Source organism: Ammospiza caudacuta, chromosome 7, assembly GCF_027887145.1.
Source record: "Ammospiza caudacuta isolate bAmmCau1 chromosome 7, bAmmCau1.pri, whole genome shotgun sequence".
Classification (NCBI taxonomy): Eukaryota; Metazoa; Chordata; class Aves; order Passeriformes; family Passerellidae; genus Ammospiza; species Ammospiza caudacuta.
This window is the reverse complement of record NC_080599.1, coordinates 29,919,258-29,947,245: the sequence shown is the minus strand read 5'-3', so window position 1 is coordinate 29,947,245 and position 27,988 is coordinate 29,919,258. Positions and strand designations below refer to the sequence as shown.

General features: G+C 39.5%; 3 protein-coding genes across 6 annotated transcripts; 1 reads left to right on the top strand and 2 right to left on the bottom strand.

The window, feature by feature from the left end:
- Positions 1–9: 9 nt before the first annotated feature.
- SASS6 (SAS-6 centriolar assembly protein) lies at positions 10–12,311 on the bottom strand. Of its 3 annotated transcripts, none has more exons than XM_058808105.1 (17): positions 12,217–12,311; positions 11,206–11,266; positions 9,530–9,609; positions 8,252–8,356; positions 7,786–7,957; positions 6,780–6,857; positions 5,689–5,808; positions 5,412–5,603; positions 5,012–5,206; positions 4,589–4,678; positions 4,318–4,497; positions 3,631–3,712; positions 3,153–3,262; positions 2,228–2,350; positions 1,790–1,878; positions 1,270–1,361; positions 10–1,180 (listed from the first exon to the last, which is right to left on the bottom strand). In XM_058808105.1, exons 1-17 carry the CDS (start codon positions 12,282–12,284, stop codon positions 1,092–1,094), a joined length of 1,926 nt encoding a protein of 641 aa, XP_058664088.1. In that variant the 5' UTR covers positions 12,285–12,311; the 3' UTR covers positions 10–1,091. The 3 variants fall into 3 exon arrangements, with proteins under 3 accessions (XP_058664088.1, XP_058664086.1, XP_058664087.1); XM_058808103.1 differs by having other exon boundaries at positions 10–1,200; positions 12,217–12,289; XM_058808104.1 differs by lacking the exons at positions 11,206–11,266; positions 12,217–12,311 and adding an exon at positions 9,751–9,897.
- Positions 12,288–18,128, top strand: TRMT13 (tRNA methyltransferase 13 homolog). Of its 2 annotated transcripts, XM_058808107.1 has the most exons (11): positions 12,288–12,471; positions 12,797–12,843; positions 12,922–12,988; positions 13,808–13,870; positions 14,006–14,075; positions 14,496–14,602; positions 14,900–15,067; positions 15,354–15,426; positions 16,092–16,166; positions 17,011–17,425; positions 17,717–18,128. In XM_058808107.1, the coding sequence occupies exons 1-11, from the start codon at positions 12,316–12,318 to the stop codon at positions 17,910–17,912; spliced, it is 1,437 nt and encodes a 478-aa protein (XP_058664090.1). In that variant the 5' UTR covers positions 12,288–12,315; the 3' UTR covers positions 17,913–18,128. The 2 variants fall into 2 exon arrangements, with proteins under 2 accessions (XP_058664090.1, XP_058664089.1); XM_058808106.1 differs by lacking the exon at positions 14,900–15,067 and having other exon boundaries at positions 12,308–12,471.
- On the bottom strand, positions 14,433–27,810 carry LRRC39 (leucine rich repeat containing 39). Its single transcript, XM_058808109.1, has 9 exons — positions 27,689–27,810; positions 25,564–25,750; positions 24,607–24,712; positions 23,228–23,384; positions 22,537–22,673; positions 20,952–21,097; positions 20,429–20,581; positions 19,252–19,391; positions 14,433–18,247 (listed from the first exon to the last, which is right to left on the bottom strand). Exons 2-9 carry the CDS (start codon positions 25,686–25,688, stop codon positions 18,192–18,194), a joined length of 1,020 nt encoding a protein of 339 aa, XP_058664092.1. The 5' UTR covers positions 25,689–25,750; positions 27,689–27,810; the 3' UTR covers positions 14,433–18,191.
- Between the last annotated feature and the right edge of the window lie 178 nt (positions 27,811–27,988).

Genomic DNA, 27,988 nt, shown 5'->3' with positions numbered 1-27,988 from the left:
CCATTTAATATTTCCATTAAAATGTACACATGACAAAACCAAACACTATACATGAACATGGTGCTAATTTATAAACAAATGTACACATTTCACACAGCAAAACAAACCACTGAAATGTACAATCCTCTGGGTGCACCTGAGTAACTAAGGTAAAAGGAATGATGTATCTTTACCAAAAGGAATTGTCATTGTAAGGGCACTCTGCCTGGCATAAGTCCACGCATGCTCCTTCTGCAGGGGACACCAAGTCCCAAGGGCTATCCCAGCATTTGAACCCAGACAGTAGAACAAGCCACAGAGATGTAAGAGTATCTAAAATTTCTGTATAGTCTTACAAGTTGTTAAAAGTCTGATTTATAAAAATTAAATAACTTTAAGATGTTAACACTTGTCAACAGTTAACTATTTGGCTACTTCACCTTTTAATGTTTTATGCATGGTGGCCTGCGGAATGTAATACTGAGAGATTAACAGAAAAGTTAGGGGAACCAAGACTGAGAATTTTAAGTTTTAATTTTCTATCTTCAGTGAAATAATTTAGCTTTTTTAGTATGAGATTTTTTGTAAGTCTGTATGCAATTCAAATAAGCTGGTTCCAAAATTAAGCAAGTTTTTAAAACTAAACTTTCAGGGAAGATTAGTGAGGCAGTCATGCCCCCATATGAGCTTGACCATTACTAAAGTGGACAGCATAGCACAGTTCTGTGCTCCATTCTCTGAAAGGAGTCAAGAAATAGAAATTCAGGTCATTGTTCTCGCTCAGGGATTGTACATTGCACCTGTTTTTTATAAAAAAGAGCACTTTGGTGAGTTTTTAGGAGGATTTACAGGGTCAACAATATACGACAAAAATTCTGCACAGCCCTGGTGAGGTCAGTGTTGTTCCCACTAAGGCTCCTTAAGGCTTCATCTTCCTCTCCTCAGGCTCAAGCACCCTGAAGCATCATCCAAGTCAGTCAAGATCCCTTCCTCAAAGAAAACTGGCTCATAACATTATGTCAGTTCACACTGATACTTTACTAACACACTATTGCAGGACATTTCAAAATCCCCCAATGGTTAAAAGAGAACTCTTACAGTAAGAACCCCATCTATGATCCAGGAAAATAGGCTGAGGCAGGTGTCCCAGCAGCTCTGGGCGATGGCTGTGCTTTGGCTGGCAAGTAGGGCCTCAGGTACTCTGCAGAACAGCACAGGACACTGCACTGAACCATGGCTGTCACTGCCCTCCAGGTACATCTCAAACACCACCTTCTGTTTCCTACTTACCCGAGTTAAGTGTGTTTTGACTGAGCCCTCGTAAAGGAATGCTGTCATCTTTTTTCTTCAAATACTTTGATTCCAGGCCCAGCTGCTCACCACTAGAAACAGAAAGGCAAATTAAAATTTAAAGCAAATGCAGTTTGTCATCAGTGCATTATAACAAGGGCAGCTACAGACTTGGTCAGGAAAACCTGCACTAGAAGTGCAACTACTGCACTTCATGACCTTTACCATGTAAAGTTAAACCATCACTGAGCAGGTTAAGAACAGCCTAGAACTAACTTTTTTCAGTGACCCAGCAACTTTGGCTTAGATCTGTCAGCAGGAGCAACACTGAACTGCTGTTCCTTGGGCCCCACTCCTGCAAGCACAGCTCTTCAACAAACCAACACAAAATTGGTGAGCATGGTAATGAAGAATGGTAGATCACAGAACCAGGCTAACACTAGAACCTTTAGTCAGCTCCAAACACACCAAGTGATAAACTGAAATAACAAAAATACTAAATTGCAGTTTAGACACTCACTTCTCCTTGTTTGCTGCATGGCCAGCTGCAGGCTCTGTGCGAGCATCCGAACACCGAGTGGCTTTCAAAAGCTGTGAGTTCAACTGCACCTGCAGAGACAAAGAGCTGCAGGTTAAGAGTTACTCCAGATCTGAGTTCCCTCCCCCAAGGGCATTCACAGAGCCAAATTCCCAGAGATTCCTGTTTCTACACCTCACTGGCCCTGCTGTGCAGCAAAGCCTGTGAGAAACAGCCTAAAGACAAGCATCAGCTATGAATAACAGGCATAATGCTCAAGGCAGAGTCTAAGAGTAAATACAGTAAATAGCACTTTGAGAAATAGTCAAGATGTTGTGCTTTGACATCTCATACAATTTAAATAAAATTTTATATTAAATAAATAATAAATAAATACAATTTAATACATTCTTAAGCAAACAAAAAAGCTGAAGTGCCTACCTTTGATACTGGACATTGGGAATTTCCATTTTTGCTGTGTATCGGTTCCAGAAAGTTCTGGAAGGCATAGAGAGGCGAAATGGGATGACTGAGTCCTGAGCTATGAAAGGATGGTCGGTCAGGCTGTAAAACAAATAGAAGCTCATCCATAAATGAGAAACAATTTTACAAGTAACTGTAGAGATTAAAAATTCCAAAATTAACAACTAACTGCCATTACAAAGCCAACACTTATGTGAGTCTTCCAATGGGAAGAAAACATCATTTTTCCAAGCTTCACACACTTAAGGAAAACCTAACTTTAAAAAAGCTAGATGTGATAAGCATTCTCAGCTAGTAATAAGCTACACACCCTGTCATTGATGAAAGCAATTAATGTATCCAGCTACAAATCCAGTCCTCTCTGTATGAACAAGCAGCTCATCAATTCCTGTTGTCAGTGTGACAGCAGAGCTCTGTACAACACAGGGTGAGAAGCAGCAAGTCACACTGTTCAACAATGACTGCAGGCTGCATTCCTTAGCCCCTGACTGTGCTTTTTCTAAAAATCATTAGAGTATTGAAACAGTACACTCTGGGTTTTAACCTTTACAAAGAGAATTAGTAAGTTAACCTCTCAACACAGAAAAGCCTTTTTTTTGCCTTCACTCTGCACTTCATCTTTTCCAAACTAATTCTGTTATTGCCTTGTGTATTTTGTGTAAACAAGAGCTTAGAAGAGTCTCACCTACAAGGCCCAGGGCATCAAGAAGCACACAACAGAGTTTTATATTATCAAAAAACAAACTCACAAAGCCAAACCTCACCCACCCAAAACCGTAAGGCCAGAAAAAGATGAAAGCACTTTATTTTTCCTCTTTGAAGGCCCTGCATTTTAGGAACTGATGCCCACCTCACCAGCCTGTTATTTACAGCTCTGCCTTACCATGCTGAGAGGTGAAACAGCTGCCCTCCCACCAGCATGGGCACTGGCAGGGCTGTCCAGCTTCTTTGCCATCTGAACTTCACTCAGCTGTCTGTTCAGCCACGTGATAACTGCAAAGAGGAAGAAAAAGTTCAAGTCCATTTGTTCCATTTACAAGCTGAAATGGCCACTAGGCCTTCCTCACAAACAGTGACAGCTCACTGGGTGTTTTTCCTCCCTAGTACCAAGCAAAGCCATTTGTTGAAGGTCCCTCTCCCCTCCAGGCCTCAGAGCACGTGCCCCACAGCCCCAGGCACCAGCCCCAAGGGAATCCCTACGAGCAGCCCTTGGCTATTGCACAGCCAGAGGCTTGTTTTCCACACATGACAATCATGGCAGCTCTTCACAAAAACCCCAAAAACTGCTCCTATCAATTTCAGTACCAGTGAGAACACTGGGTCATTTTTACAGAGGGAGAAATCAAGCTGTACAAACCTACCATTTTCATTGGTTTTCAGCAACTGCTTACTTTCTTCGAGTTTTTGTATTGTATTTTCTAGCTGCTCTTGTAGCTTGCAAACCTGTAATTGCCATAATAATTGTAACACTATCAGGAGTGTTATAGTACTAGTGTTATACTACTAGCTACAAACAACAACAAAAAAAGCATTTATGAAGTTATTCTGAAATGAAAGAACTTTGAACTCAGTTTGTCACAAAAGCAACATGGTAGTTCTTTTAAAGGAAGCCCTACTTTCAGCTAGGATTTTGACAAGGTGACAGCCAGAATCCTTTCTGACCTTTATTTTTCTGTGAGTAAATAGTGCAAGGAGTCTAAACAGGGGAATGTCCTGTTTACTGGAAGAAAAAGGTTCACTCTGTCCTTGTTCTTATTCCCTTCACCAACTTACACATCAATGTGCCTCCTAAAGGGTGCTGATTCATCCATTACATTGCTTTGTTCTCTTCACACACTTTTGGTTGCCTTCCATATAAATGGATGGCTTTTACAAATCAGGTTAACATTAAAAATTCTGAAAGTTGCTAACACATTTAAATAAATATGTTAATAAGCAAAAGAGTATATTGTATTGCATGGAAAGATTTCAGACCTTATTTCTGTAACCAAGTCAAACCCCAGAGTCCATACAATAGCATTTCCAGCACAAGGGTAACCCATCAGTACCTCCTGCTCTTTCATGCGAAGGGATTGGCCCATCTCCTGCGATTCCTTCTGCTCCTTCTGAAGCTTCTCTTCTTTTTCTGCTAATAGTTTTTCTTGCTGAATTGTTACTGTATTTTTCAATTTTAATTTACTCATTAGAGTTTTCAAATCTCCTTGTAATTTCTTGATAATTTCATTAGCCTATTAAAAAAACCCAAGCCATGTATTACAAAAATAAACACCTAAGAATAAGGGAGATGTTGCACAAGGGAAGTGCCATGTTCAAGCAAACCTTAAGGAGCTCAGCTGACAGTGATTTAATTGTTGTCTCGAGTTTTTCAATATGCCTGAGTTTTTCTTCTGTACTCTCTTCCAGGATCACCTTGAAAAGAATGTTACAAAATGTAGTAAGGCTGTGATCCACATTGTTTATGATTTCATATAGATTTAATTGTTCATAATTCTTTGAGTACTGTCCTTACAAGGAACCAGCCAGTGCTTTTCAGTCAAATCTTACAGGATCTGGATTACCCAAAATCCCATAAACTATTACTCTAGTAGCACAGGATTAAATTTGAACCCAGTATACTTTTGATGCCATAATTTAGAAGCTGAACTACATTTGAAAGCTGACTGGCTGTATTCATAAGAACTGGTCAGCAGCTATTCTATGGAAAGCACAGTTAGGAAGGTTAAAAAAAATTAATGAAGAAACCTTTTGCTCCTGTGTCACATCTAGGACTTCTTTTGTTCTGGTGACAAGCTGATCTTTGTCTTTGATCTCTTGTTCCAAGACAGCAACTCGTGTCTGCAGCTGATTAATGAGTTTCTCTTTTTCATGACATTCAGCATCCAGAGTTGTGTTCTCCCGGCGCAGGGACAGCACCTCCTGCTTTGCTCTTTGACATTCCTAAATGTTGGAAAGGAAGTGAATTTTATTCTTCAAGAAAACCTGTAACAGTAATTTAAAGAGACATATTTAAATAGTAAGCATAATATGGAATAAAGAGGAAATAAATGGACTTAATATGCTGTATTTCCTATGACGTGCCCAGGCAGGCACTGCTAATGCTCTAGCAGTAGTAAATTTAATTTTGGATATTGGGAAGCCGTACATCTTCTAATCCAGAAAGCTTTGCTTTCAGTTCTCTGACTGTGGAGTCTCCTTTGTATCTCCTCTCTGTTAGGTCTTTATTGATGACCTCGAGTTCTGAGAGCCTGTTCTGCAACTGCTGAATACTTTTCTGATGCAAATTTTCCAATTCCTTTTTCTGTTGTTCATGCTGCTGTTGGTACTGAGTTTGTGCCTGTGAGAGGCAAAGAAAAGCAGTTACTGGATGGCTCTGACTATTCCCACACAAGAATCTTGTTCATTCCTTTCAGCTGTTGTACCTGGAGAGCTCTTTCCTTCTCACTTGTCAGCTCCTGGGAGTGTTTGTTGCTCAGAGCTGTGGTGTAGGATGTCCATTCATTTTTCAGTTTCTCAAGTTCCCGGCTCTTCTCTGACAAGCTCTGTTTCAGTTTGACAAAGCACATAAAGTTTAAAAATGTAAGCATTTCAGCCAATACTGACTCTTTACTGTTACTTACTAAAAAGACATGGAATTATTTTTTAAAAAGTCTGAATTTCAGCACCAGATGCTGAAATATGTTAATTTTGTAACCAGGAAAAGTGAGGCACTGAGAAGCTGAAGAGCACTGCTCTAATGCTGTGGATAAAATAATCTTAATTTCCAATTGCATTTTTTCCAACCACTATTCAAGAGTGAAAAATCAGCCTGCTGATGCTCTCTATCCTTGTAACACAGAGCAGTCAGGGGTTAAAACGGGGAGAAAAACCTAAGTTCTTCAGTGGCATCTTTTTCTTTTTTTATTTGTAAATCTGCATCCCAATTCAGCAAATACATTCCAGAAACTCAAACTGAAGCTGCAGACATGAGGCAAAGAAATATTCCATTCAAAAAATAATTCTTAACAGTTTTAATGGAATTGTTCTGTTTCATTATGGTCACAAAAGTCACCTTGATAATTGCAGAATCTGACCCAAATCATTCTCTTGAAATACAGAATTACTATGCTGACTGCAAAAACCAAAATGGAGTAATTAAAGTCCACGACTTCCAACTTATTTACTGCAGTTTCATAACTTTCCAAATAGAACAATTTCCATGATTCATGGAATATATGAAATATATTTATCATTTATCTTCACATGACCATATATTTAGTATTCAATTTGTGTGTGCACACACAGACCTCTGCACAAAATAAAATTCTGCTTGAGTAGTGCAAGAGCTCAATTTAATTGTTAATTCAGCTGCTGGCTTTTCACTCTCTAGAAAAGCTCCAGTAGACAATTCTCTTCACTCAGTCTCAAGTCAATTATCTTGGCTAGGTAGTGGCTAACCAACCAGCCAACAAAAAGGGACATTTTCCATAAATCAAAAAAGCTGCAACACACAAAAGTTAAACATTTATGTTACCTGTTGAGTGTAGCTCAGTTGTCTGGTAAGATCCTCTTCAGTTCTCTTAAGCTTTTCTTCCAACATCATTTTATCCTCCTATGAACAAATTGACATCAAGTCAAATCCTTAGCTCCCAAAGCAGAGGTAGCATTTAGCTCCCACTCAATCAGCACAGCCTGCCTAAGCACCAGATACTCACTGTATTTGTGAAAAGAGCACCTTGTTAATTAAGTGTCATACTGTCATACTGAATAAGATATAATTAGTAAATTCAAAAGAAAAGGTATTAGCCCACAATGTAAAAACCCAAATTAAATTCTTACCAAATTTCAACCACGAAATAGTATCTTATTTACAAGATATGTTTACAAAGGAGTTACCCAAACAAGAGATCAGCTGAAATGCTGTAAATCTATGTTATTAAATTGGCTTATTAAGTGCCTGGAAACATGACAGCACAACAGGAGAGACAAATCCCAGGCTATGAAACTGAAACAGACAACAGTCAAACGATGAGACCTTTAGTTTTACACCAACTCAAACCTAGCATGCTACCAAACTGCATCAACATTCCAATTTAATTAGCTTTTTATAGCTGTTAGTCCTTTGCAGCCCACCAAGGCTCCCAATTACCAGCAGCCTGTGCTCTCCACAGCCAAGAGCAGAACAGAGACTGAAGGTTGCAGTGGGTGCTGCAGCTGCTCACAGGCAGTGAGCAGGGCAGTGCAGCAGCCAGGCCACTCAGCAGCTGCACAGCACCTGCACTGTGTGTGAAGCACCTCCCTCCTGTGCTTCAAATGGCACTGCCTGCCTGGAAATGCATTTTCACTGCAGGGGGATGGCAGCAATTCAGATTTTACAGCATGCACCCAAGCAGCTGCATTCAATTACATATTTGGGCTAAAAGGAAAAAGAAACCAGAGCACACAACTTGGTACATACCTCTGAATGACTCAGAATGAAAAAATGCTTAAGTACACACAGCACTGAGGCTTAGTGCAGTTACGATAAACTTTCATTTTACCTTAAGGCATTTCAAACAGTTGGCTAAAAACTTCTTTATTTCTGCATCAGTTCCTGGCAGGAATTTTAGAGAGAGATGGGTAAGGTGTTTGAAAGGGTTGGTCTCCACTACATTTAGAGAGACAGGTGTGTGATCTAGAGCAGGTGCTGAAGAAACTAACTGCAGCAAAAACCTAGGGAAAAACCAAGATAATCAAATGTTTAGCATTTTTTTCCCCTGGAACTACCTGTAGATCCTAATCTATTTCCCAATAAAATACATTTTATTTGTGCAGTAAAAGGCTGTCCAGTTTTTGCTCAAGAAAGAATTCTCAGAGAAAGACTCAGGTTTTGCCACATCCACCAAGACATTCAGGTCAGGGCAGGTCAGATTATCCTTTTCTACTGACTCAGTCTGAGTGACTGAGAGGTGCTTTAAGAACTCAACAGGTGCACACAGAGTAACGTGGCACACACTTGTGACCCACCTTGGGATATCTTTGTTCTGCTCCTGAATGCATTGCTGAAGCAGATCTATAAATTTCTGTGGGAAAGCAGAGAAGTCCACCAAGAGACCTTGCTGGGATTTCAAACTACAGAACAGACAGGAAAAAAATGTTAATGATATAGAGAACTGTAATTTATTTCCTATAAAGTATTTTGTTTACAACATTATAAAGAACCAGTTCTGATCATTAAAGTTTACAGGCATGTCTTTTTCAACCAGAAGTGTGTGCACATATCACAAAATCACAGAAGTGCTCAGGCTGGAAGGGACCAGAGTGGGACAGCTGGTCCAACCTTCCTGCTTGAGCAGGGGCATCCTGGAGCACATCTTGGATAACAATCCCCAGAGGACACTTCTGACCACAAGAGTTCTTGCAAAGGGGCTGCACTAATTAAAAACCAGAAGTTGCTGTGGTGAACAAACGTTCCTTTGAGTAGGCATCACCCCCACAGCACAGTGTGGAGCAGGGATGGGACAGGCACAGGAAACAAGCACAGGACAAGGAGGGAGCCTCAGGCATTCCCTCGGTGCCCCCTCCTGCACAGCCACAGCAAACCCAGACAAACACCCCCAGTGCACACACAAAGCTGTGCCCCCTGCAACAAAACACTCCTGCACATCCCTCCTGCACACACTGCCTTGCTTTTGCCTTTGGATCCACACGCTGACCACACCTCCCTTTTTCAAAACAACACCAAAGCCACTCCCCCACCAAAACCCCTAACAAACAAAAAGAACCACACCAAAAAAAAACACAACAAAACAAAGCAGAAATAAAATAAATAAATACCCAAAGAAACAGTTCAGAAAACTGAACTGTTCATCTGTTTGTGCCTGGAATCCAAATTTGACGATTTGCTCAAATTCTGAGCAAGTAAATGAGACCCAACAGTACAATTCTGCAAGAAACTCCTAAGATAGAGGCACAGGTCTGTAAAACCATGTCCATGCAAACAGACTTTCTTCTTGTAATCATTTCCCGAACTAGTTCACACACAATAGTCTGTAAGAAGCAGTCAGGATAAACAGAAGATACCAGCAGTACTCCTCTGTGTAACCTGAGCTAGTCACCCCCCTGAACCTGGCTGTTTCACTCACTGGTCAGAGAACAATACTGGCAAAACACTGACAAAACTCCACAAGTGAAAACTGCCAAAACCTGAACTCTAACACAGACCACTCCAAGCTAAAAATATTCCCTTTTTCTTTTATGCCATTTAGAAATGTTTCACAGAGAAAGTACTGTCATTCCACTTACCTTTGAAAATCTTCCTCTGATATGACAAGGTTATAAAGGAAAAAAGGATCAGTATCATCAGTCAATCGAACAGCTAAGTCCTGGAAAGATGTACATTTAAATAAGATTAAAATACTATAAATATTTTAAACCAGCATTGCAAACAGTATTGAATGTTTTCATTGTTTAGTAAAAGATACAAGAGAATTGTGGCAACTGATTCAGAACCTGTAAAACATTACCATTTAACACAACTTCAAATGTTACAGCAGGAAAACAAGGAAAACTTTCATAAAAACAAACCAAGTCAAAACCTTAAACTTTGAGCAGCAAAGGTTTTGAAATTCATTATGTATCCTTAATTTTTCAGAGAAAAAGCTATTTCCTCCTTTTTTCCCCCTCATGAAATAAGTGCAGCACTAGCAGTCCACTGTCATGCTTTACTAATACATCCCTCCCATAACTGGAAGCCTTTCAGAGCACTCTGCTCCTGAAGTTTATGGAACCACCAGCTGCTTTTATACACTGGAATACAGAGCTCTGAGATTGGATACAGCTGAACCCAGGGATCCCATATGGCAAACTGCAGGATTATGCTGCTTAGCTTTGAAACAGACACTCATTTGTTCTCTGGAGGCCTCCACAGTGTTTTGGAAAAGCTGCCCTCTCCAGAAGCCTTAAGGCTGGAATTCCAGGGATGGGGTTATTCAGTTCTTAGCTCAGGCAGCTGCCCCCTGGAACAAGGCTCGCCCCTGTGGCAGGGATATTCCCCAGCAGAGGTACAGAAGTAAAGCAGAAACCTGTCAGCTGCTCCAGCATAATGAAATGTGACACAGCACTGTACACACACAGAACCGAAACTTTATTCAGTAATTCAGGTGCCAGGAAAACCAACAAAACTCTCAGCTGGGGATGCATAAACAAACTGAGGGATTTACACACACACACAGCTAAAATCAGTGCCACCCAAGCCAGCTGGGGGGGATTGATGGGTGGGATAAAATGCCTGCTCGGGCTGATGCCCCATTAGCTGATTAGGCACTGAAGTTCCCCTTTAGACTGAACACTCCCTGATGGACTCCACTGCACTTCCAGTTCCCAGGCTCCTCCTGGCCCAGGCTGCAGCTCAGCACATCCCTCTAACTGAGCTGCTTCTGCTCAGAGGGAAGCACCACCATCACTGCACAATCTGACCAAAACCTGCTGCGCTCCTATACAAACAAACCTCTACCCAACAACACCATAAACAACCTTAACATCATGCTGGGGGGTGAACACTTTAGGGACAAACCAGACATACAAGAGAAGAGATAACAAAGTCTCCACTAGTGGTCTCATTGTGATTTTCCCTGAGAAAGATTATTTTTTTAATCCCAATTTAGAACCTTGAACCAAAGGTACTCCTAGGCTCTAATTCATATTCCCCTGAGCATCTCCAAACACTTTCAATATGCAAGCTTGCTAAGACCCATCAACGGCCAAAGTAAAACAGAGGGCTAAAAAAGGCTGGGGGGATGGGGGGAAAGGGTGGAAAAACACAATACCAAACCAACTAAGTTACTCAAAAAATTGTATACAAAATAAAGTAAGGTCAAACAGCAAACACTAAAATCCCACTTTGATTTTCCTTTTTCTACTTCCATAAAATGAAATTCAGATAATACCTAATGAATGACAGAAATTATTAATTTACAAACCTTTTTCTGAACAGGATTAGAAATTGACAGTAGTTCAATATTCACTCGAACATTTAATCTCCTGTGTACAAAAAGATGAAACTCAGTAATAAATCAAGAAAACATTCTCCAAATAAGATGTGTCCATAGCTGCATTAAAGAAATCAATGGCATCTCAAAAATAAAAATTTAGGCAGAAACATTAAGTTTCCACTGATGACTACACTTAAAATACAAGAGTTTCACTCACTGCAGCTCCTCAGTCAGAGCTGGGTTTTTTGCTGCTTGCAACAGACTTTAAATAGCAAGGCAGAAGTTTTGAAACTTTGTCCAGAAACTAGAACTTTTGTAAAAGCCTGTTGAAATTTATTAACGATTGCTCAAATTAATCATTTATACAGTGCTATATTGTCTTCAATGACTTCTTATCGAGTACTAAGTCACCTATATCACCACGCACACCACACACATCAGCCTTTCCGTGCCTTCTCACACTGCCCAGCCCCAGCAGGACCCACAGTACCGAAATTCATCCTATTTTGAAAGGACGCTTCACATACGGAATATCGGGGCTTTCCCAGGCGCCACCGCCTCACACAGGTGGCCCAACCCGCGGCTCGCTGGGCCGCGGGGCGCTGAGGAGGAGCCGCGCCTCAGGAGGCCGCGGAGCGCGGGGGAGCGGCGGGGGAGCGGCGGGGGAGCGGCGGGGGAGCCCGCGGGAAACGCCAACGGCCCCGGGCCTCGGGTCGCCTCAGCCCCGGGCACAGCGGCGCTTCCACCGAGCCACTGCGAGCTCGCTCCGCTGCCGGCGCCCCGCCGGCTTCACTCCCTTGGCGAGGCGCCCACGGCGACCGCCCGGCCCTCGCCGGCTGCCCCCGGCGTCGCCCGACCGCTCCCTCCCTCACCCCGCGGGTGCCCGCAGAGTGCAGCACCTGCCCAGCGGCTCTGAGAGCAGGCAGGATGAAAGCGCCTGTTGCTCACAGCCCCTCTGAGGAGCACAAAGAAGCTCCCGCACAGCCGGCCCGCACTCACCGCTCCTCGCAGCCGCAGCCCCGCACTCGCACCGACACCGCCCGGTCGAAGATCCGCTCCGCCGCCATCTTGCTCCCGCCCGCGGGGAGGGGCCTCAAGATGGCGGCGCAGGGGCCGCCGGGAGCGGCGATGGCGATGGCGGCGCCGGAGCCGCAGCCGGGGCGCTGCGCTCACTTCGTGCTGAGGAAGAAGCGCTTCTGCCGGATGATCCCCGCGCCCGGCAGGCGCTTCTGCGGGGAGCACGGGCACGAGGAGGTGCAGGGACCCCTCTCGGGCCGGGCGGGCGGGCGGGCTCGGGGTGGCCCCGCTGTCGTGGCACGGCTGGAGAGGCAGCGCCTGTGTTTCCCTTGAGCCTCGGTGTGCCGGGCGCTCGCCCCAGCCCAGCGCTAGTCCTCACCTTGCATTAGGGGTTTATTCGTTTAGGATCCAGTAAAATATTTAGTTCTCGTCTCCGTTTCTCCGTACCGGTTAACTCGTTTTTTCTAAATAAATGTTTTATGAAGCTGATGCCCCTCAACAGCTTCTTTAAAACGCAACACTGAATGCATGCTGAAGTGTTTTCTAAAACTTTTCTAACTAGGAACAAAATGACAGAAAAAGAATTCCGTGCCCTCTTGATCCAAAACAGTGAGTATATGTAAATGCTTTTCCCGTTCTTTGTCAGTATTCACATGATACTTACTTTTCTCTCCATTTTGCTTTTAGCACTGTATATGAAGACCAACTACAAAAGCATTTAAAAAAATGTAACTCAAGAGACAAGCCAAAGCCTGTAAGTGCAGTGTGATTTCAGCACTTCCTCTCGGATTTAAGACCTTAAACATTACAGTCCTGCAGAGAAATTTCTGTGCTGACCGCAGCTGTGAGCTGCAGGGCAGCAGGTCTAGCAAAGCGCTGATGTGAGGCAGGATGGAAGCTCTATAAGCACTTGCTGGAATGCATCTCACATTCCAGTCCCCTCATATTCTCTGCCCTTCTCACTGTAATTTGGTACACTTTTTCAGTTCCTGGTTACAAATAAAAATGTTGAATTCATTTTTCTCAGAAACACATGCAGGGAGGAGGCTCTTCCAATGCCATTCATTTCAGAGGCTGGGGGAGAGGCTGTCCTGGGAAAGCAGAACCTGCAGAGAAGCTCTGGGTATCCCAGCCAGCTGCCCACTCCAGCCAGGCTGGCACGGAGCCATGGAGAGCTTGGCTGACACCTGCTGAGGGAAGCAACAGGACATTTACAACACATTTTAAACATGTGTTTTAAATGCTCTTTCAAGGAAGCAGAGGATGACTTCTTTATTGCCTGCCTTGCTGCCTGATTAGAATTACACCATTAGTATTTCCTGGGAAACCTGAAAATGGTCTCTGGAATCTGTCTAGTAAGCCCTGACTGCTTAACTCTTATGAGCATGTTCAGTCTTGTAAAACTGTGTCAGAAGAGTAATTTCTGGCTGGGATTCAGGATCAGACTATAGGAAGGAAAATTACTTGGAAAATCTTTGCATTAGATTCCTATTGCTACATACCTTACCATAAGAACACTGAAGAATTTAGCTGTTTGCTTCCTGGTAATTAACTGAATCAATTTTTTTTTAAGGTCTACTTTGTTCAAGATATTAATGCTGGTTTAAAAGATGTCTCAGAAATTCCAGAAAAACAAGTGAGTACATTATTTGGTTTTTGGTTCAGTCCTTACATTGCATGTTGCAATTTATGACTTTTACAAGTCATAAATTTTACAAAGATACAGAAAATTTCAAAGGTCTTATTGGTGTCACTTTCTTTCCCTAAAAAGGTTCCTCTATCTTCTCTATCTATTGAAGAGCTGCAGAATTTAATTACCAGGTTGAAAAAAGCAAGTAATGGTGAGCTTAATACTAAATATAAGTTGTTTTAAATTGAATTGATTAAATATTTCATTGTTATTTTTGTTGTTAGATACCTGTAAAAATATGAGATAGCTGTCATAAAACACATCTGAAATAATTATCAGGCAGACCTCCAATAGCTAAATTTTACTCCAAAAAGTAAACTAGATTAAAAGAATGATAAAACTCCAATCTGTGTTCCTTTTGGTTTTTTTTTTTTTTTCTCACTCAGATGTCACTACAGATAACAATACAGCTCTGTTTAAACATATGATGATAGCTTTACACTCCCAGCAGACTGTTTTATTAGTGCTACAAACTGAGCTCTTGTCACAATTGTAATAATGTGGGAAACAAACTGGGAACCCTTGGAAACTCTGGAAAAGCTGTACCTAAAAGTTTTGCATTTGCCTCCAGGCCTGGAACTCCATCTTAAGGAACAAATACTGTCCCACCAGGCTTTACAAGAAGCCTTAAGTGACCCAAAAAATGGGGAATCTGCTTTCAAACACCTGAAACAACAGGTTTGTTCTGATTTACTAATAACTATAGAGAAGTTTGGACATGGAATTGTGCTGCTGTAAATTTGAGAGACTGGGTGCATAAATCCAGTTGCTTCCCACAGAGGAAATCTGATACTGTAAAACAGAAGATATAATCCCTTTCCTCTGTACACACATCATCTTTTCTCTAATCCCGTACTGAAAGTAAGGCTTAAAAAAGTCTTCTGCTGTTTGGTGAAGAATAATTTTTCTATAAGGCATTACAAAACACAGGGTTTATATTTTCTTGGTTGACAAATAATGTTTTGACGTTTGTAGGCTTCTATTTTAGGTAACATGGAAAGATTGCATTTACTTGGTCCAGGAAGGTGTTTTGTTGAGTTTGGAGCTGGGAGAGGAAAGCTGTCTCATTGGGTTGATATTGCCTTAGAGAACGTTGAAAGTGTTCAGTTTTTGCTTGTGGAAAGGGCAACCACAAGATTCAAGGTAAGAGGATATTGTTCCATTAGTCAAGTATAATTTTTAAACCATTGCCATTGAAGCTGTTAGTATTCATTTTTTATCCTCAGTACATTTAAATTTTACAAGTTATACATTCCATACTTCACCAATAGCAAATTTATTAGAAAAAAATCCTGATGTTTAATGTTGGAAATTCAAATGTTGACTTGACAAGAAAAAAGTCTGACTTTTTAAAAATTCATTAATACCTGGAGCAAAATTATAGTTATTAGTGGCCAGCCCTATGCAATCTCTTGTTCTCTTTAAACAGGTGGATGGAAAACACAAAAGGAGAGATTCTATATTTGAGAGGCTTCAAGTAGACATTCAGCACTTATGTTTAAGTAAGTTCCTTCTTGGCCTGGGTCATTCTGAAGTAGAGGCTTATTTTTAAATTTTGAATTGGGGTTCCAGTCAGTTTGTGTGTAACATGCTTAAGTGTTGGTTCTGAAGATTATTCTCAGTGGTTGCTTGGACATGTTGATGCTGTATGTATGTATACACCTATGTACACACAGGCATGTGTGAATATACATAGATAGACATATACATATATTTTAAATGGAGTTTTAAAGTTTTCTACTTTTTATACATCCATAGGACATCGTTATATGTGAGAAAGTACCAAAACAAATACATTTCAAAGGTTTTTTAGCACTTGCAGAATTAAACATGTTTGCGTTGTTTATGTGTAGAATGAAGCAAGTGATGCACCATCAATGCTACAGAATTTGTGGGAGCACCTTCAAAAAAAAAAAGGAGATGCATTAATGTCAAATTAACCTTTCATAGGCAGTAGAGAAAGGCTGAAATGGTTAAATGTGCTTCCCAGCCACTGCATCCTACTCTTTTAATTTGTCTTAACAAAATGTGCCAAATAATGTATTTTTTGTAGTGGCAAACATTGATTTCTAAGTGTGCTGAAATGATATTATTCAGAAAAACCAGAGGTGCTGGGGTAGTTATGGATTGGATGGGGGTTTGTTGGTTGTTTTTGTTTTCCCTCCAGATAAGGTCCCTATTTTGGAGAAGAAAAAACTACCAGTGGTAGGAATTGGGAAGCATTTGTGTGGTGCTGCAACAGGTATGAATTACAGTTGTGTGAACTGCAGAAAGTCAGAATAATAAACCTTACACTCTGAATACACTGATCTTCCAAACTGTCCTTTCAAGCTGTTCTTGCCCTCTAAACCTTTTTTGGTGAACACAGTAATTATATTCTAAATATTTCTTGACTCCAGTGGAATAGTAAAAGGATACTTCAGGGAGAAGTGAAGTCCTTCTTGGCTTTAATAGATTAGAACAGAGAACAGTGTGTGGTGGCATGGGTCATGTATTTGAGATTACTTTTTTAGCACAGTTGCCTCTTCTTTAAAACAATTTTCTTTCTAAAATATTATTGCCAGTCTGAATGCTAAAACACAAATAAGATTGTGTTTCTCTCCTGATAACTTTAACCTAATACAGTTTTTCTAATGTTATATGGCTACTACGTAGAGAAAGACATCTCAAATATAACACCTTTATAGGTAGTGTGACAAAGGTGACACAGTTAAACATTTGAGAAGTACATGTGCATATTTAATATACTGTGTCCTAGATATCAAACTTTTAGAGCAAATACTCGTGTGTTTTACAGGGAGGAGATTCTCCTACAATATGCCAATTTTTTAACCAAACTGTTTTATATTCGCTTTTGCAGAACAAATATTCCAGAGGGTAAGCTCTTAGAAGCTCCAGAGAAACAACATTTAGGGTTTTCATGTTTTTTAGTTATTATTGGACTTGCTTTTTGGCTTAGTTTGTGATGTGTAATTTCATTTTTCTTTGTGAGAAGCACATTCCCAACCATGATACAGCCTGTATAAATAATGGCATGGTACTTATGGATATTTTTTGTTGGGGGGGATATATTTGTTCATTCCCAGATCTTGCTTTGAGATGCTTGGTAGAAAGTTACACCACTTGCTGTGATGGAAAAGATGAAGAGCCTGCACCAAAACGCTGCAGGGCTGCTCAGACAGAGGTGGCTCCTCACAAATCAGCTGGTAATGAAAGCACCACAGAAGACCATAAGCCTGTAGCTGGAATTGTTATTGCTCTGTGTTGCCATCACAAGTGTGACTGGACACATTATGTAGGCAGAGAGTTCTTTAAATCAGTAGGACTGGGACCAGTAGAATTCCATTATTTTCAGAGAATGAGCAGTTGGGCCACTTGTGGCATGCAAGAAACCACAGGCAAAGCTTCTACAAGTGAAGACAGTGAAGATCATACTAATGACACAGAAGAACACGAGCACACACTCAGCAGTACAGCAAGTGGTTCTGATACTTTACAAGGGTATGTGCATTTTTTTCCTAGCAAATGGACTCCAGCAGAAAAGCTATGTATAGTGGCACATTAAATTGTTTTGTGTCCTCAAAAGGACTAATTTTGCAGAAACATTTCATTACTAAACTAAATAGACATATTTTACTGTAAAAATATTTTCATGGATGTACATTTCAAAATATTTCAACTGTCATGCTTACCTGACTGAAATGAACTTACAATGATTTCAGTAGTTTTTCTAAGCTTAACTATGAATGTTAATTACCAAAACTATTTCCTTCCTTCCTTTATGTGGAACAGGACACTGAGTGTTGAGGAGAGGAAGGAGCTGGGCTGCCTCTGCAAACGGCTGATTGATCACGGGCGGATTGAGTATCTACAACAGCAAGGGTACAAGGCTGCACTGCAGTATTACACAGAGGCTGCTGTGTCCTTGGAGAATGTCCTGTTGACAGCTGTCCCAAATCCTTCTGTGATACCAGAGCCAACTATATGACAGAAGATACATTTGGAATTGGTAGGGAAAAAAAACAAACCCTATAAAACTCATCTGGGATTTTATAAAAACTATTTCATTTCTTACAGAAAGAAACCTTTATAATTTTTCCTGTACCCAAGAAAAGGTCTTATATTTTCCAGTTTCACTGGGAATTACAAATATGCAAACCAATTTTCATCAATGGAAAAATAAAATCCCTAAGAATATTTGAAACCTGTTGTAGCCTCTTTGCTGTGAAGAAGTGTGCTTGATATTTTCCATTCACAGTTACATTCTTTATTCATTAGCATTCATGACAGGAGGAGAACCAGAAGTACAACTTTCCACATTTCCTGAAAGACAATAGATTAAAATAAGTTGACATACTTTATTCTCACTTTGAAGTTCAGAATAGCTTTGTATTTCCTCTTAAAATATTTAAGTAGGCCTAAGTACTTTGATCAGCCTGTGCTGCTAGAGAATCTGTTCAGAAAGAAAACTTATGTCTGAAGTGTCATCTTGGGATATTTTTGCTAATTTGATAATTCATTCATGAAATATTGATAAGAAAAAAGCTGGCTTAGTGTTCTAAAACAAGAGATTACATTCACTTTTTTAAGCCTTCACAAAACACAAAATGAAGATCAGAGATCATTTTGTATCTGCAGTGAAGTGCTTGCTGCAAGTAACAGCTACCAACTGAATATCTGTTCCAAAGTGCTTATTTGGGTCTCTTACTGCAGCATAAAGCTGTTACCCCAGAGACAATGAACAGAAAATTTCTGTCATGTTTTTGAAATGGGATGAAACTGGGGGTGTTTAAGTGACTGTATTTTGTGTCAGGGAAAGCAAGTTGTGAGAAACATCTGTTTATCAGGTGTTGATAGTTCATTGCTAAAAGATGTACCTTGGGAACATAGACACTTCTTATCTTCCTCTGGAAGTATCATCTGGACAACATCCAAAAATAGGAAAAGTTGAACTTCATGAATTAAAGGATGTTAGAAGACCTTCACTATGTAAACTGATTAAACTGCAGATATGAAACAAAGTCATCAGCTTCTCTTTATCCATGGTGTAGGTAACTCAGACACATTTATTACAGTGCTCCATGGTTCCAGTATGTTCCTACCAGAATCTCTGCTGTTTGTTGGAGACCTGCAGTCCCAACTCCTGTTAAAAGTGCCCCTGTCCTCAGTAAAAGCCTGTTTACAGATTTTTTTTGGAAAACATTACTCATTTATTAAGAAGGTTATTCATGTTTAATTTTTATATGCATCCTAGATTTTATTTATCCAGTTTCTCCCTCTCTTCCTCACTGTGCTGTGGAGAGATCAGAATTAATAAAAAGCCATACCTGGTTTTTTGAGTGATTCCTGGATATACATGTGCATGAAGTCAATGCCAAACATTTCCTGTTGCTGCTCCTCGTCTGTGTTCTCACATGGAGGGAGTGTTACCTCCAGCTCCAGTGGGTTGTCTCTGAAGTTGACAAATCTAGGAATCACCAGAAAAGGTTAATCTTGCAGTAAGTTTTTTCCAGAGAAAATAATTCTTTTGAAACTGAATTAAGATTTCTCAAACACTATTTTAAGCAAAAGGAAATTAAGTTCTTGTTCTACTAAAATCACCACTCTATCACTAGTATTAGGTAAGCTAAGAAGATGCTTTATAACAGTAACTGATTGTGGTGGGAAAAAAAAACATTGTGGTCTTCATCATTTTGTCTTCAGTTTCTGACCCCACTGTCAGGTGTATTGAGCTTTCACAAACAGGTGAGTGAATGAGAACTGTGCAAGTGCTCCTCCCAGCTTTGCAAGGCAGAATCCAGTCCTGTCTCTACTCCTGTTCCATCCTTGGGCCTATGCTTGTATATATTTAGTTAAGGATGTTCTTCCAAAAGAGCTGAGGACAGGAATTGTCTTCCTGAGTTAGGTATGGTTTATGCAGACCAGCATTCTTTCTCTAAAACAGTCAGCATCCAGTAATCCAAATGAGAATGCTAACAACAGGAAAGTTTCTGTCACAGTACACTAAGGAGTAGTTCAAATTCTACCAATTAAGAATTTACATTATTTTTTATTTTTCATGTCAAGTACATGATAGTTTCATCTATGTCCTTAAACCTAATAAATTTTGTTTAATTCTGAATGCTTGAATTCTCAATGGCAAGTTCTACTTTTTGTCATTTTAATGCCTGCCACATTTTTCCACAAGCTCTTGCTTTTAGAGAGTGATATCAAAGGGCAATTATAGTGGGAGAGCTACGAAATGAGAAAATGTAGTATAGTCTACCTTCCATGTGAGACTGTAACTATCATAATTTACATCTTTAAGTTTCACTACACAGAGCTTACTTCACCAGATCCTTAATTGTGAATCTGTGTAATTATGCTGATTTATTGCATTCATCTGTACAACTGTGAAATGCCTTTTCCTCTCCCTTAGTATCACTCTGTGATCTACAACTCAAGGGGGACTTTAAAAAGTATTTTCTAGTTATTTTCATGTATATTACTGGTGCTTTTTCTTACCTCAGATTTGTCATGTCCTTCATACAAGCTGGAATATCCTTAAGTTTGTTGTTGCTAAGAACAAGAGTACTAAGATTTTTCATATTAGCAATGGTTTCTGGCAAAGAGTTTATTTCATTCCTTTGGAGCCATAAGGTGTGGAGGTTTTCCATTCTGAAAAATAGGCATTGGTGCAATAAATCAAGATTCATAGAATTATTCCTCTCAGTCATTACCATAAAATTAATTTTTCAGCCACATAAAGGACTCATAGTGCAACAAGTCTCAAAGGAAACCCCATATGCAAGATAATCACCTCTGTTCAACAATGTGATTGACAATACATATTTAACCTTATAGTTGATACTGAATTTATTGTTAATTGAATTAATTATTCCAGCTTATCCAAACAGCACATTAGGGCTGATAAAATGTTGACTTTGGAGTGAGGTTAACATAAAAATTATCTTTAGAAGTAGTGTTTATTAATTAGAATTTCAATGCAGTGGAATTGAGACTAAGATGAGCTTTGAGCTGTATTTACCTGTCAATTGCATCAGGAAGCTCCTGGAGTTTGTTTCCCCCCATATCTAACCATTCTAGATTTGGCATGTTGAGGAGAGCTGAAGGGATGGCAGTAAACTGATTCATGCACAAATCAACGTGTGACAGCTTCTTTAAATCACTGAGCTGAAAAGAAGGGGAGATTTAATGCAATTTTGTGTAGCTGCTGCAGCAGTACAGCAGTAATCTAGTAGTGTTAAGAAACATTACAACACATTTTGGAGCTTGTAAACACCAGAATGGTTTTGAGTTCCAATAGCTGATAGTACCTGACAATAACAGTTTTGCCTGGAAGGTAGATAGGTTGGGAACTGATAAGGCAGCAGAACTTTATCTCCCACCCAGTAGTGAGTGCCATAACTGCTGACTACAATGCAGATATGCCCCAAGCCTCAAGAAAAAGAATGTTAAAGACAGCCTTGTCCTTAGAATTTCATACTCAATGCAATATGCCATTTTTTGTTAGTCAAATATTTAGATTTTTATGTATCGAATTGCATGGACTGTGTTTTAGAATGAACCATGACACCTTCCATGCTGTGAAGTCTACTACATTCTAAAAATGCAATCTAGTATCACAGCACCCAAGTCCTTTGGTGAATGATGCCTTCAGGTGCTTTTGCAGTGTTCAAGTGGTACAAAGATGTTTTCTAGCAGATCTGGTGCAGTTTCCTGAACACTGAATGCCACTCAAGTATTCATAATCAAAGCTTCCCAGTGTTCACATCACTGCAGTCTCTATCAGACAGAACTATGGATTTTCTACATTATACCCTGCAATCTGTATCCACATAGATTTTGTAAATTCTGGATTTTCGTTAATAGTGGATATTTCTATTAAAAGATTCTGTGCTATTGCTATTTCGACTCATTCAATTTTGCAAGGCACTGATTGGTGTCAACTATTGCCATGACTGGTTTTTTAAAATAAATTAAAACAAGTAAATATGGTTACATACTTGTCATCCCTGTCTAAGAGACTGATAGTTACAGATGCAGGTCTCTCACATTTTGGTCTGTTCAAATTAAAGTTTAATAGTAGGTGAGTAGTTGTTTTCATTCTCTCATAATCGTTTTCAACATTTGAGAACAACAATTGTTCACCTCTGCATATGCAGTTGTATAAATCACACAACCCCTTTTCAGATCTGTTCTGGTAAAGATGCTTACAGCTGTCTCCTGGCATGTGCTATGAATTTGTACTCTCAACCATAAAAGAGAACTTCTCTGTGCTAAGGCATCAAATTCTTAGTGGGGTAAATCAGTGATGACATCCAGCCTAAACAAATTGATATGGAGTGTGTCACTACCCTCTGTGCACTGCCAAGTCATTTATCCGGCCAAAATAAAGACTGGCTCCTTCAGCTACTCAGGTGTGTGTATGTGCTCCTCATGTGGCTTCAGTTTGACCAGTCATGGGAAGGTTGTTCACATCAGTGTGGAGTACTGTGAAATCACAGCTTCACAGCTGTGAAATCTGAAAACAGAAATGCAGCATATACTGATAATTGGCTTTGGATAAATTCAAAATATGCATCAAGCAAAACTAAAAAGTCTTTCAAAACCTGAGGAGGAAGATCACAGATACTTCTGTTGACAGCCAGTTCCAATCTTTCCAGACTGATGCAGTTACTTATTTCCTTAGGAACAGATTTTATTCTGTTGTAACTGAGAAGCAACTCTTGGAGGCTGGTCAGCTGGCCTGCAGAGAGCACAAATGAGAAATGTTAATCTTTATTCTATTTGAAGCACTATTATTTGTTTTGCTTTATCCTTTTACTGTTATAAAAATGCTCTGTTTTCTCACGAAACAAAGCAAACAAAAAAAAAAATCACCAAACTGCAAATATCACCTCAGGACTCTTTAGTACAGGACTGCAATGTAGTAGAGTGCGTCAAGAAAAAACCCAAAACCAAAAAATTGTAACTAGGCTACTCCTGCCATGGACTCAGAGCATGCAGTCTGTTTTTCAGTATCACTTTGCTGCATTCTCATGTGTAGTCCCTGCTCTGCAAACAGGTCCTTTTTTTGCCATGGGGAGCTTTCATGGTGATATGTCTCTTCCATCTGGGCCCATCTTTAGCTTATAGGGAATTTATGGTTTGGAGATCTCTATCTCACTGTCAGATTTAAATAATCTGTTTTCTTACTACCCAATAGGATTATTCAACAAGCAAAGGGCACAAAAATGGTACATTTGTGTGAGACCAATTTTCTTAGAAAAGCAGCTTAAAATAAAAGAAAGCACAGCTCACCAATTTCTTTAGGTACACTTTCAATTGAGTTCCGGGATAGATCCAGAACAACAAGGCTGTGAAATCTTCCAATAAACTGAGGAATTTTCTGCAAACTAGTTCTGTGAAGCTGCCATTCCTGGAGATGGATTAGTTTCAATAAGCACGAAGGTAATGTCTACAACAAGAAATACAAACCAGGAGAAAATCAGCTTAGAATACAGGCTGAGGCAGAAGTTTTATTTTAACAGGAAAGGCACTAACAGCCTTTCCTGTTTTTTAAGCTATACTGTAACATTGAGGTTACAAAATGAATCCTGATAACTAAAATAAGATAGAAATAGCAAGCATAACTGATATGATTTTACTATCATACATATTAGGAAAAGGTTTACATTTTATAAAGGTTTACATCAATATATTGGGAAAGGCTTCTTCCCCCAGGGGATGGTTGGGCACTGGAGCAGGCTCTCCAGGGCAGTGGTCATAGCACCAAACCTGACAGAGTTCAAGAAGGGTTTGGACAATGCTCTCAGGCACTGGGTGTGACTCTTGGAGATGGTGCTGTGCAAAGCCAGGTGTTCAACTCAATGAACTCAGCATGTTCCTTGATTCCATGATCCCAAAGTGAACACCAGTGTGGGTTGTTATTCTGATCATAGATGGAACCTGCCCTCTTTTGGCTCCCAGGATTTACATACCTGCACTACTGTCATTGACAAGTTTCAGGCTTCAGGCTTGTATTTGTTTGTTTGTTTATTTTTTTTTAAATCAATATAACTGAAGATGAAACTGCTCTAAATAGATTTTTGCACAGAAGGCTGGGTCTGTCTGTCATGTGTTCACTGGCCTCCACACAAACTAATTCTCATGACTTTCTAGGAGCTGGTCAGTGCATTTCTGCATGGCTCAGAGCACTGACAGCTTTCACTCTGGCAACATTAACAGCAGATTAGCTCTGCACATGAGAAATAACAGTAATAGTGTTCTGGGAATCTACTGGCCCATTTTTACTCTTAGAAAGAGAAAACAAACAATAAGAAATATTGTAATGCACCCAAACACAGGGAGTTTTCATCTTGATACCTTTCAGTAGTTCTGGTGTGTGAATGTTAGATAAGAATTTACATAATGAAAATCATACTCTGCAGTGAAAATAATTTCTAATGCAGAAAGTCTTTTGGGCTTTGTTTTTGCAGAGTAATGCTTAACATTCAGGACTAAAAACCACCCAGCTTGCTTTTACACTCACAACAGTGTGTCCCAATTCACTGTTAGCAAAGCACAGTGAGCAGTCAATAGAACACAAACAGTACCACTGTAAGTGTAAAGTTGTAAATAGTAGTTTTCTAACGCATGAGTCATTCAACACAAGCAGCATTCATTCCTATCAACCCTACCTTCCATTCTTCCTCCTCTATCCTTAAAATTGCTCTTCCACCTTCATTAATAACTTTTTCTTTGAGCTTTGCTAAAGCAGCTCTCTCCTCCCAGACAAGCAGTAGCCTACAAGGGAAAAAAGATCTGCCAGTGGTGCCACAATGAATACAGACAATAATTATATACTATATCCTATCTATTTTCTGGAAAAATACACAAGCACCTTATTGTCAAATAGCATTAATTTTATCTGAATGTTAATATACTATCAGTTGGAGAGAAGAAAAGCCCTTAATGTTTGGCTGAGGCAATTTATAGGGATTCTATTTTACAGTTCTTTAAATCTACATTCATAAGGAGGACTTCTAATTCACTTTCAACATGTTGCAGAAGGACCACAGAATATAAAGTCATGTGGAATTATGTTCTGAAGCACATTTTGAAGCAGACTCCTAAAATGAAAGCCTTCCTGTCCACCACATATAAGTGCAAGAAAATTGGTCAATCAGCTTCTTTCAGCTTGATTTCCAAGGGTATCTTCACAAGAGTTATGACAAGGTCATTCTCTGTCTTTCTGCTTGTATTCTCCATGAGTAACTTTTGAATTTGTTGTTCCACTTCAAACATATCTGGTAAATGAGGAGTACCAGAAATAGTATCCTAAATCTCATAAAATTGCTGGCCAAACAGAAGACCAAGCAACTCTTCTAATACCTCAATGGAGAAGAAAACATAACGCATCTTCACTGGTTAGAATAATTACAGAGCAGAGGATTTTAGTATCTGAGTCCAGGGAATTTAATCTATAAACTAATATTTTTATCACAGACACTAGATAAATTCTAATCACTGGGAATCCTGTTGGAGTAACAACTAAGGAATTAGAGTCTGCATGAGTTTGAAGAAACCAATTACAGTCTCCTGAAATGTAACATATGTTCTAGCTTTTCATATACTTAGAGTTACAATTTACCTACCTTCCTGCAGACCTCTGCCTGAACTCCTTTTCTCTCTGTAATTCTTCATTTATCTTGTGTATTCTCACTTCCCAGAGTGTCTTCACAGCAGAGAATGTTCCCAGGCAAACTGCAGTTTCAGCCATGATCCTCTACATGTTCAGATTTGCTTGCAGGAATCTGACTGAATTTCAGGCTCAATGCACCACTTCAGGTATGGGTTACCAGATGGGGACAGTGACATGAAAACTAAAATACTGCAATACCCACTTCTTTATGTTATCAAATGAGTTAATATAAAGAACTGACAGGATTTTATCAACTGCTTTCTCTGTATAAAAATAGATAATTGCACCTAGTTACATTTTATTAAAATAAGAAATGGTATTTTCGGAATCTCTGCATTCCTAGTCAGTGAACAACTGCTTCTCTCATTCCTTCAATGGAAGGATAAGTGTTGACCATAATTATTAAATGCAGATTTGAGCATTCATTCGCATGCCAGGAAGACATTAAACTGTTACCTGCAATCTAAGGCAGTTCAATTGTGATAGCTGCATTCTGACACCTACCTGATATAGATACTTGTCACTAAAGGAGTTTTGCACTTCACAGAAACTGAAGTGTTCCTGGAAATTAATTAGTATTCTTTATTTGCATTTATTTTCTTCATAGCTTAACTCAGTACAGTGCATTTTATAGTTAGTAATGCATTACCTTTACGAAAATGCATTTAAATCCTTCTGATTTCTCTTTGAATGTTTGTGTATCCCCACTGAGTGTAAGAATTCCCATTTAAAATGAAACCAAGTCTAAAGTTCTGAAATGATGTATCCTTTAGTGAGATAATTAATATATATTGTCCTGAAGAGCAGCAAAATTGGATATTCACTCATCCTAATCACTGCATCCCTCTAAAAACCATTCTTATTGCCATTACTGGAGCCAAGATGCTGATATTCAGACAAGCTTGCAGGGCTAAACTTCATGCCAGCAGCAGTGTACTCTGAACACTGATGATCTGAACCCTCACTTTCTAACTTTTTATTGATACTTGTAGTGGCAAGTAAGAGAAATGTCCTATATATGTTTTTGTGCTCAAATTGGCAATCATTCTATTTTAAGTTTACATGTCCTTTCCTAACATATTTACTTGTAAAGTCTGAAATTAGGTTAAAATGTGTAAGCAAATAAAATGTAAAATGTCAGGATTGCTTCCTGTTATAAAGACAGCACAAAATCAAATTATACAGCTTGAATACAGAAGAACCTGGTCTAATGCACTAATATTTATGATTCTTATGTGTTCTCTTTTTGTTAAGGAAAAATGGCAGGATTTGACAAGTGACGCAAATGGCAACTCCAGCATGGCAGTGCAGTCTGCACTTTGGGTTCCTATAGAGGGATTGGATTTTTTCCTGTAAAGAGAAGACTGTTTATTTTTTCCCTTCCCCACATAAATGTGATCACATTTGCTAGTTTGAAGGATTAGCTTCTTTTTCAGCAATCAGAGTAACTACCCTTCCCAGTCCCCATCCCAACATGCACAGAAATGCTATGTATGCATGAAGTTTTTGCTCCAGTCAGTGGTAACAATTCAAATTGCCTGATTTTTTCAAGATTAAATTTCTATTGAGATCAAGTGATAAACTAATATATCATTTCTTGTTGTTTAAAGACATTTTTTGAACTACAAGACCTTTTAGATAGAAAACTAGAAATCTTTTCATATAATTGTGCAGAAAAGAGACATTTATTAATAGTTGTACTACCAAACCCAGTAACATACTATACAGTCAAACCAATACTTATTTCTAGTAAAGCTTACTCTGGGCAACTCTCTTTTGCATATCATTCAACAAATACTCCCTTACTGCCTAAATTAGAACCATGAAATATCAAAGGACCTAAGTATATGACTATTTTCAGGATGATTTCATCATGTAACAGGATTCCATCAAAAAGGTCTTGTTCTTAGACCTTATCATTCATCAAGAAAATAAATAATAATCTTGCCATCACAGTCAACAATTCAGAAGTGAATTCCCAAGTGTGGCTGTAAAACAACTGCAAATTCACTCCCAAATTATCAGATCTCCCAACAACTTCACCTCCAAGCATCAGAAAGAGTTTAACAACAACTCACCTTAATTATTTGGTGTTTTCAAGGATTTTCTGTGACTCATTTCTTTCTGGACAAGAGCAGAGACAAATTATGAATCTTGTCTGCATTACCAAAGCCATTTAAAACTCTCACTCAGACTCCAATGCAATGTCAGTCTAGTTCTAATTTTAACCTATGCTGAGAATAGAAGGCATCACATGAGGCATTTTGCAACCCCCCCAAGCATTTACCACTGTTGAAGCCTTCCCAGTTTGCTGAGTGTGACTGGGCTCCCCTAAACTGGACTCCCATTAACAGAAATTGTGAACAAAGGAAAACAAA

Excerpts from the sequence above, each read along its gene's own strand:
- SASS6 (XM_058808105.1), bottom strand. The coding sequence starts at position 12,284 with ATGGCGGCGGAGCGGATCTTCGACCGGGCGGTGTCGGTGCGAGTGCGG. Across the intron at positions 7,958-8,251 it reads CAGAACAAAGATATCCCAAG|GTTTTTGCTGCAGTTAGTTT; the intron begins GTGGGTCACAAG and ends GTTTTTCCCTAG. Across the intron at positions 2,351-3,152 it reads CTGTTTCACCTCTCAGCATG|CCTGACCGACCATCCTTTCA; the intron begins GTAAGGCAGAGC and ends TTTGTTTTACAG.
- TRMT13 (XM_058808107.1), top strand. The coding sequence starts at position 12,316 with ATGGCGGCGCAGGGGCCGCCGGGAGCGGCGATGGCGATGGCGGCGCCG. Across the intron at positions 15,427-16,091 it reads CATTCAGCACTTATGTTTAA|ATAAGGTCCCTATTTTGGAG; the intron begins GTAAGTTCCTTC and ends TTTTCCCTCCAG. Across the intron at positions 16,167-17,010 it reads TTTGTGTGGTGCTGCAACAG|ATCTTGCTTTGAGATGCTTG; the intron begins GTATGAATTACA and ends GTTCATTCCCAG.
- LRRC39 (XM_058808109.1), bottom strand. The coding sequence starts at position 25,688 with ATGGCTGAAACTGCAGTTTGCCTGGGAACATTCTCTGCTGTGAAGACA. Across the intron at positions 21,098-22,536 it reads TCTGTGATCTTCCTCCTCAG|CTCAGTGATTTAAAGAAGCT; the intron begins GTTTTGAAAGAC and ends CCTTCTTTTCAG. Across the intron at positions 19,392-20,428 it reads AAGGACATGACAAATCTGAG|ATTTGTCAACTTCAGAGACA; the intron begins GTAAGAAAAAGC and ends GGTGATTCCTAG.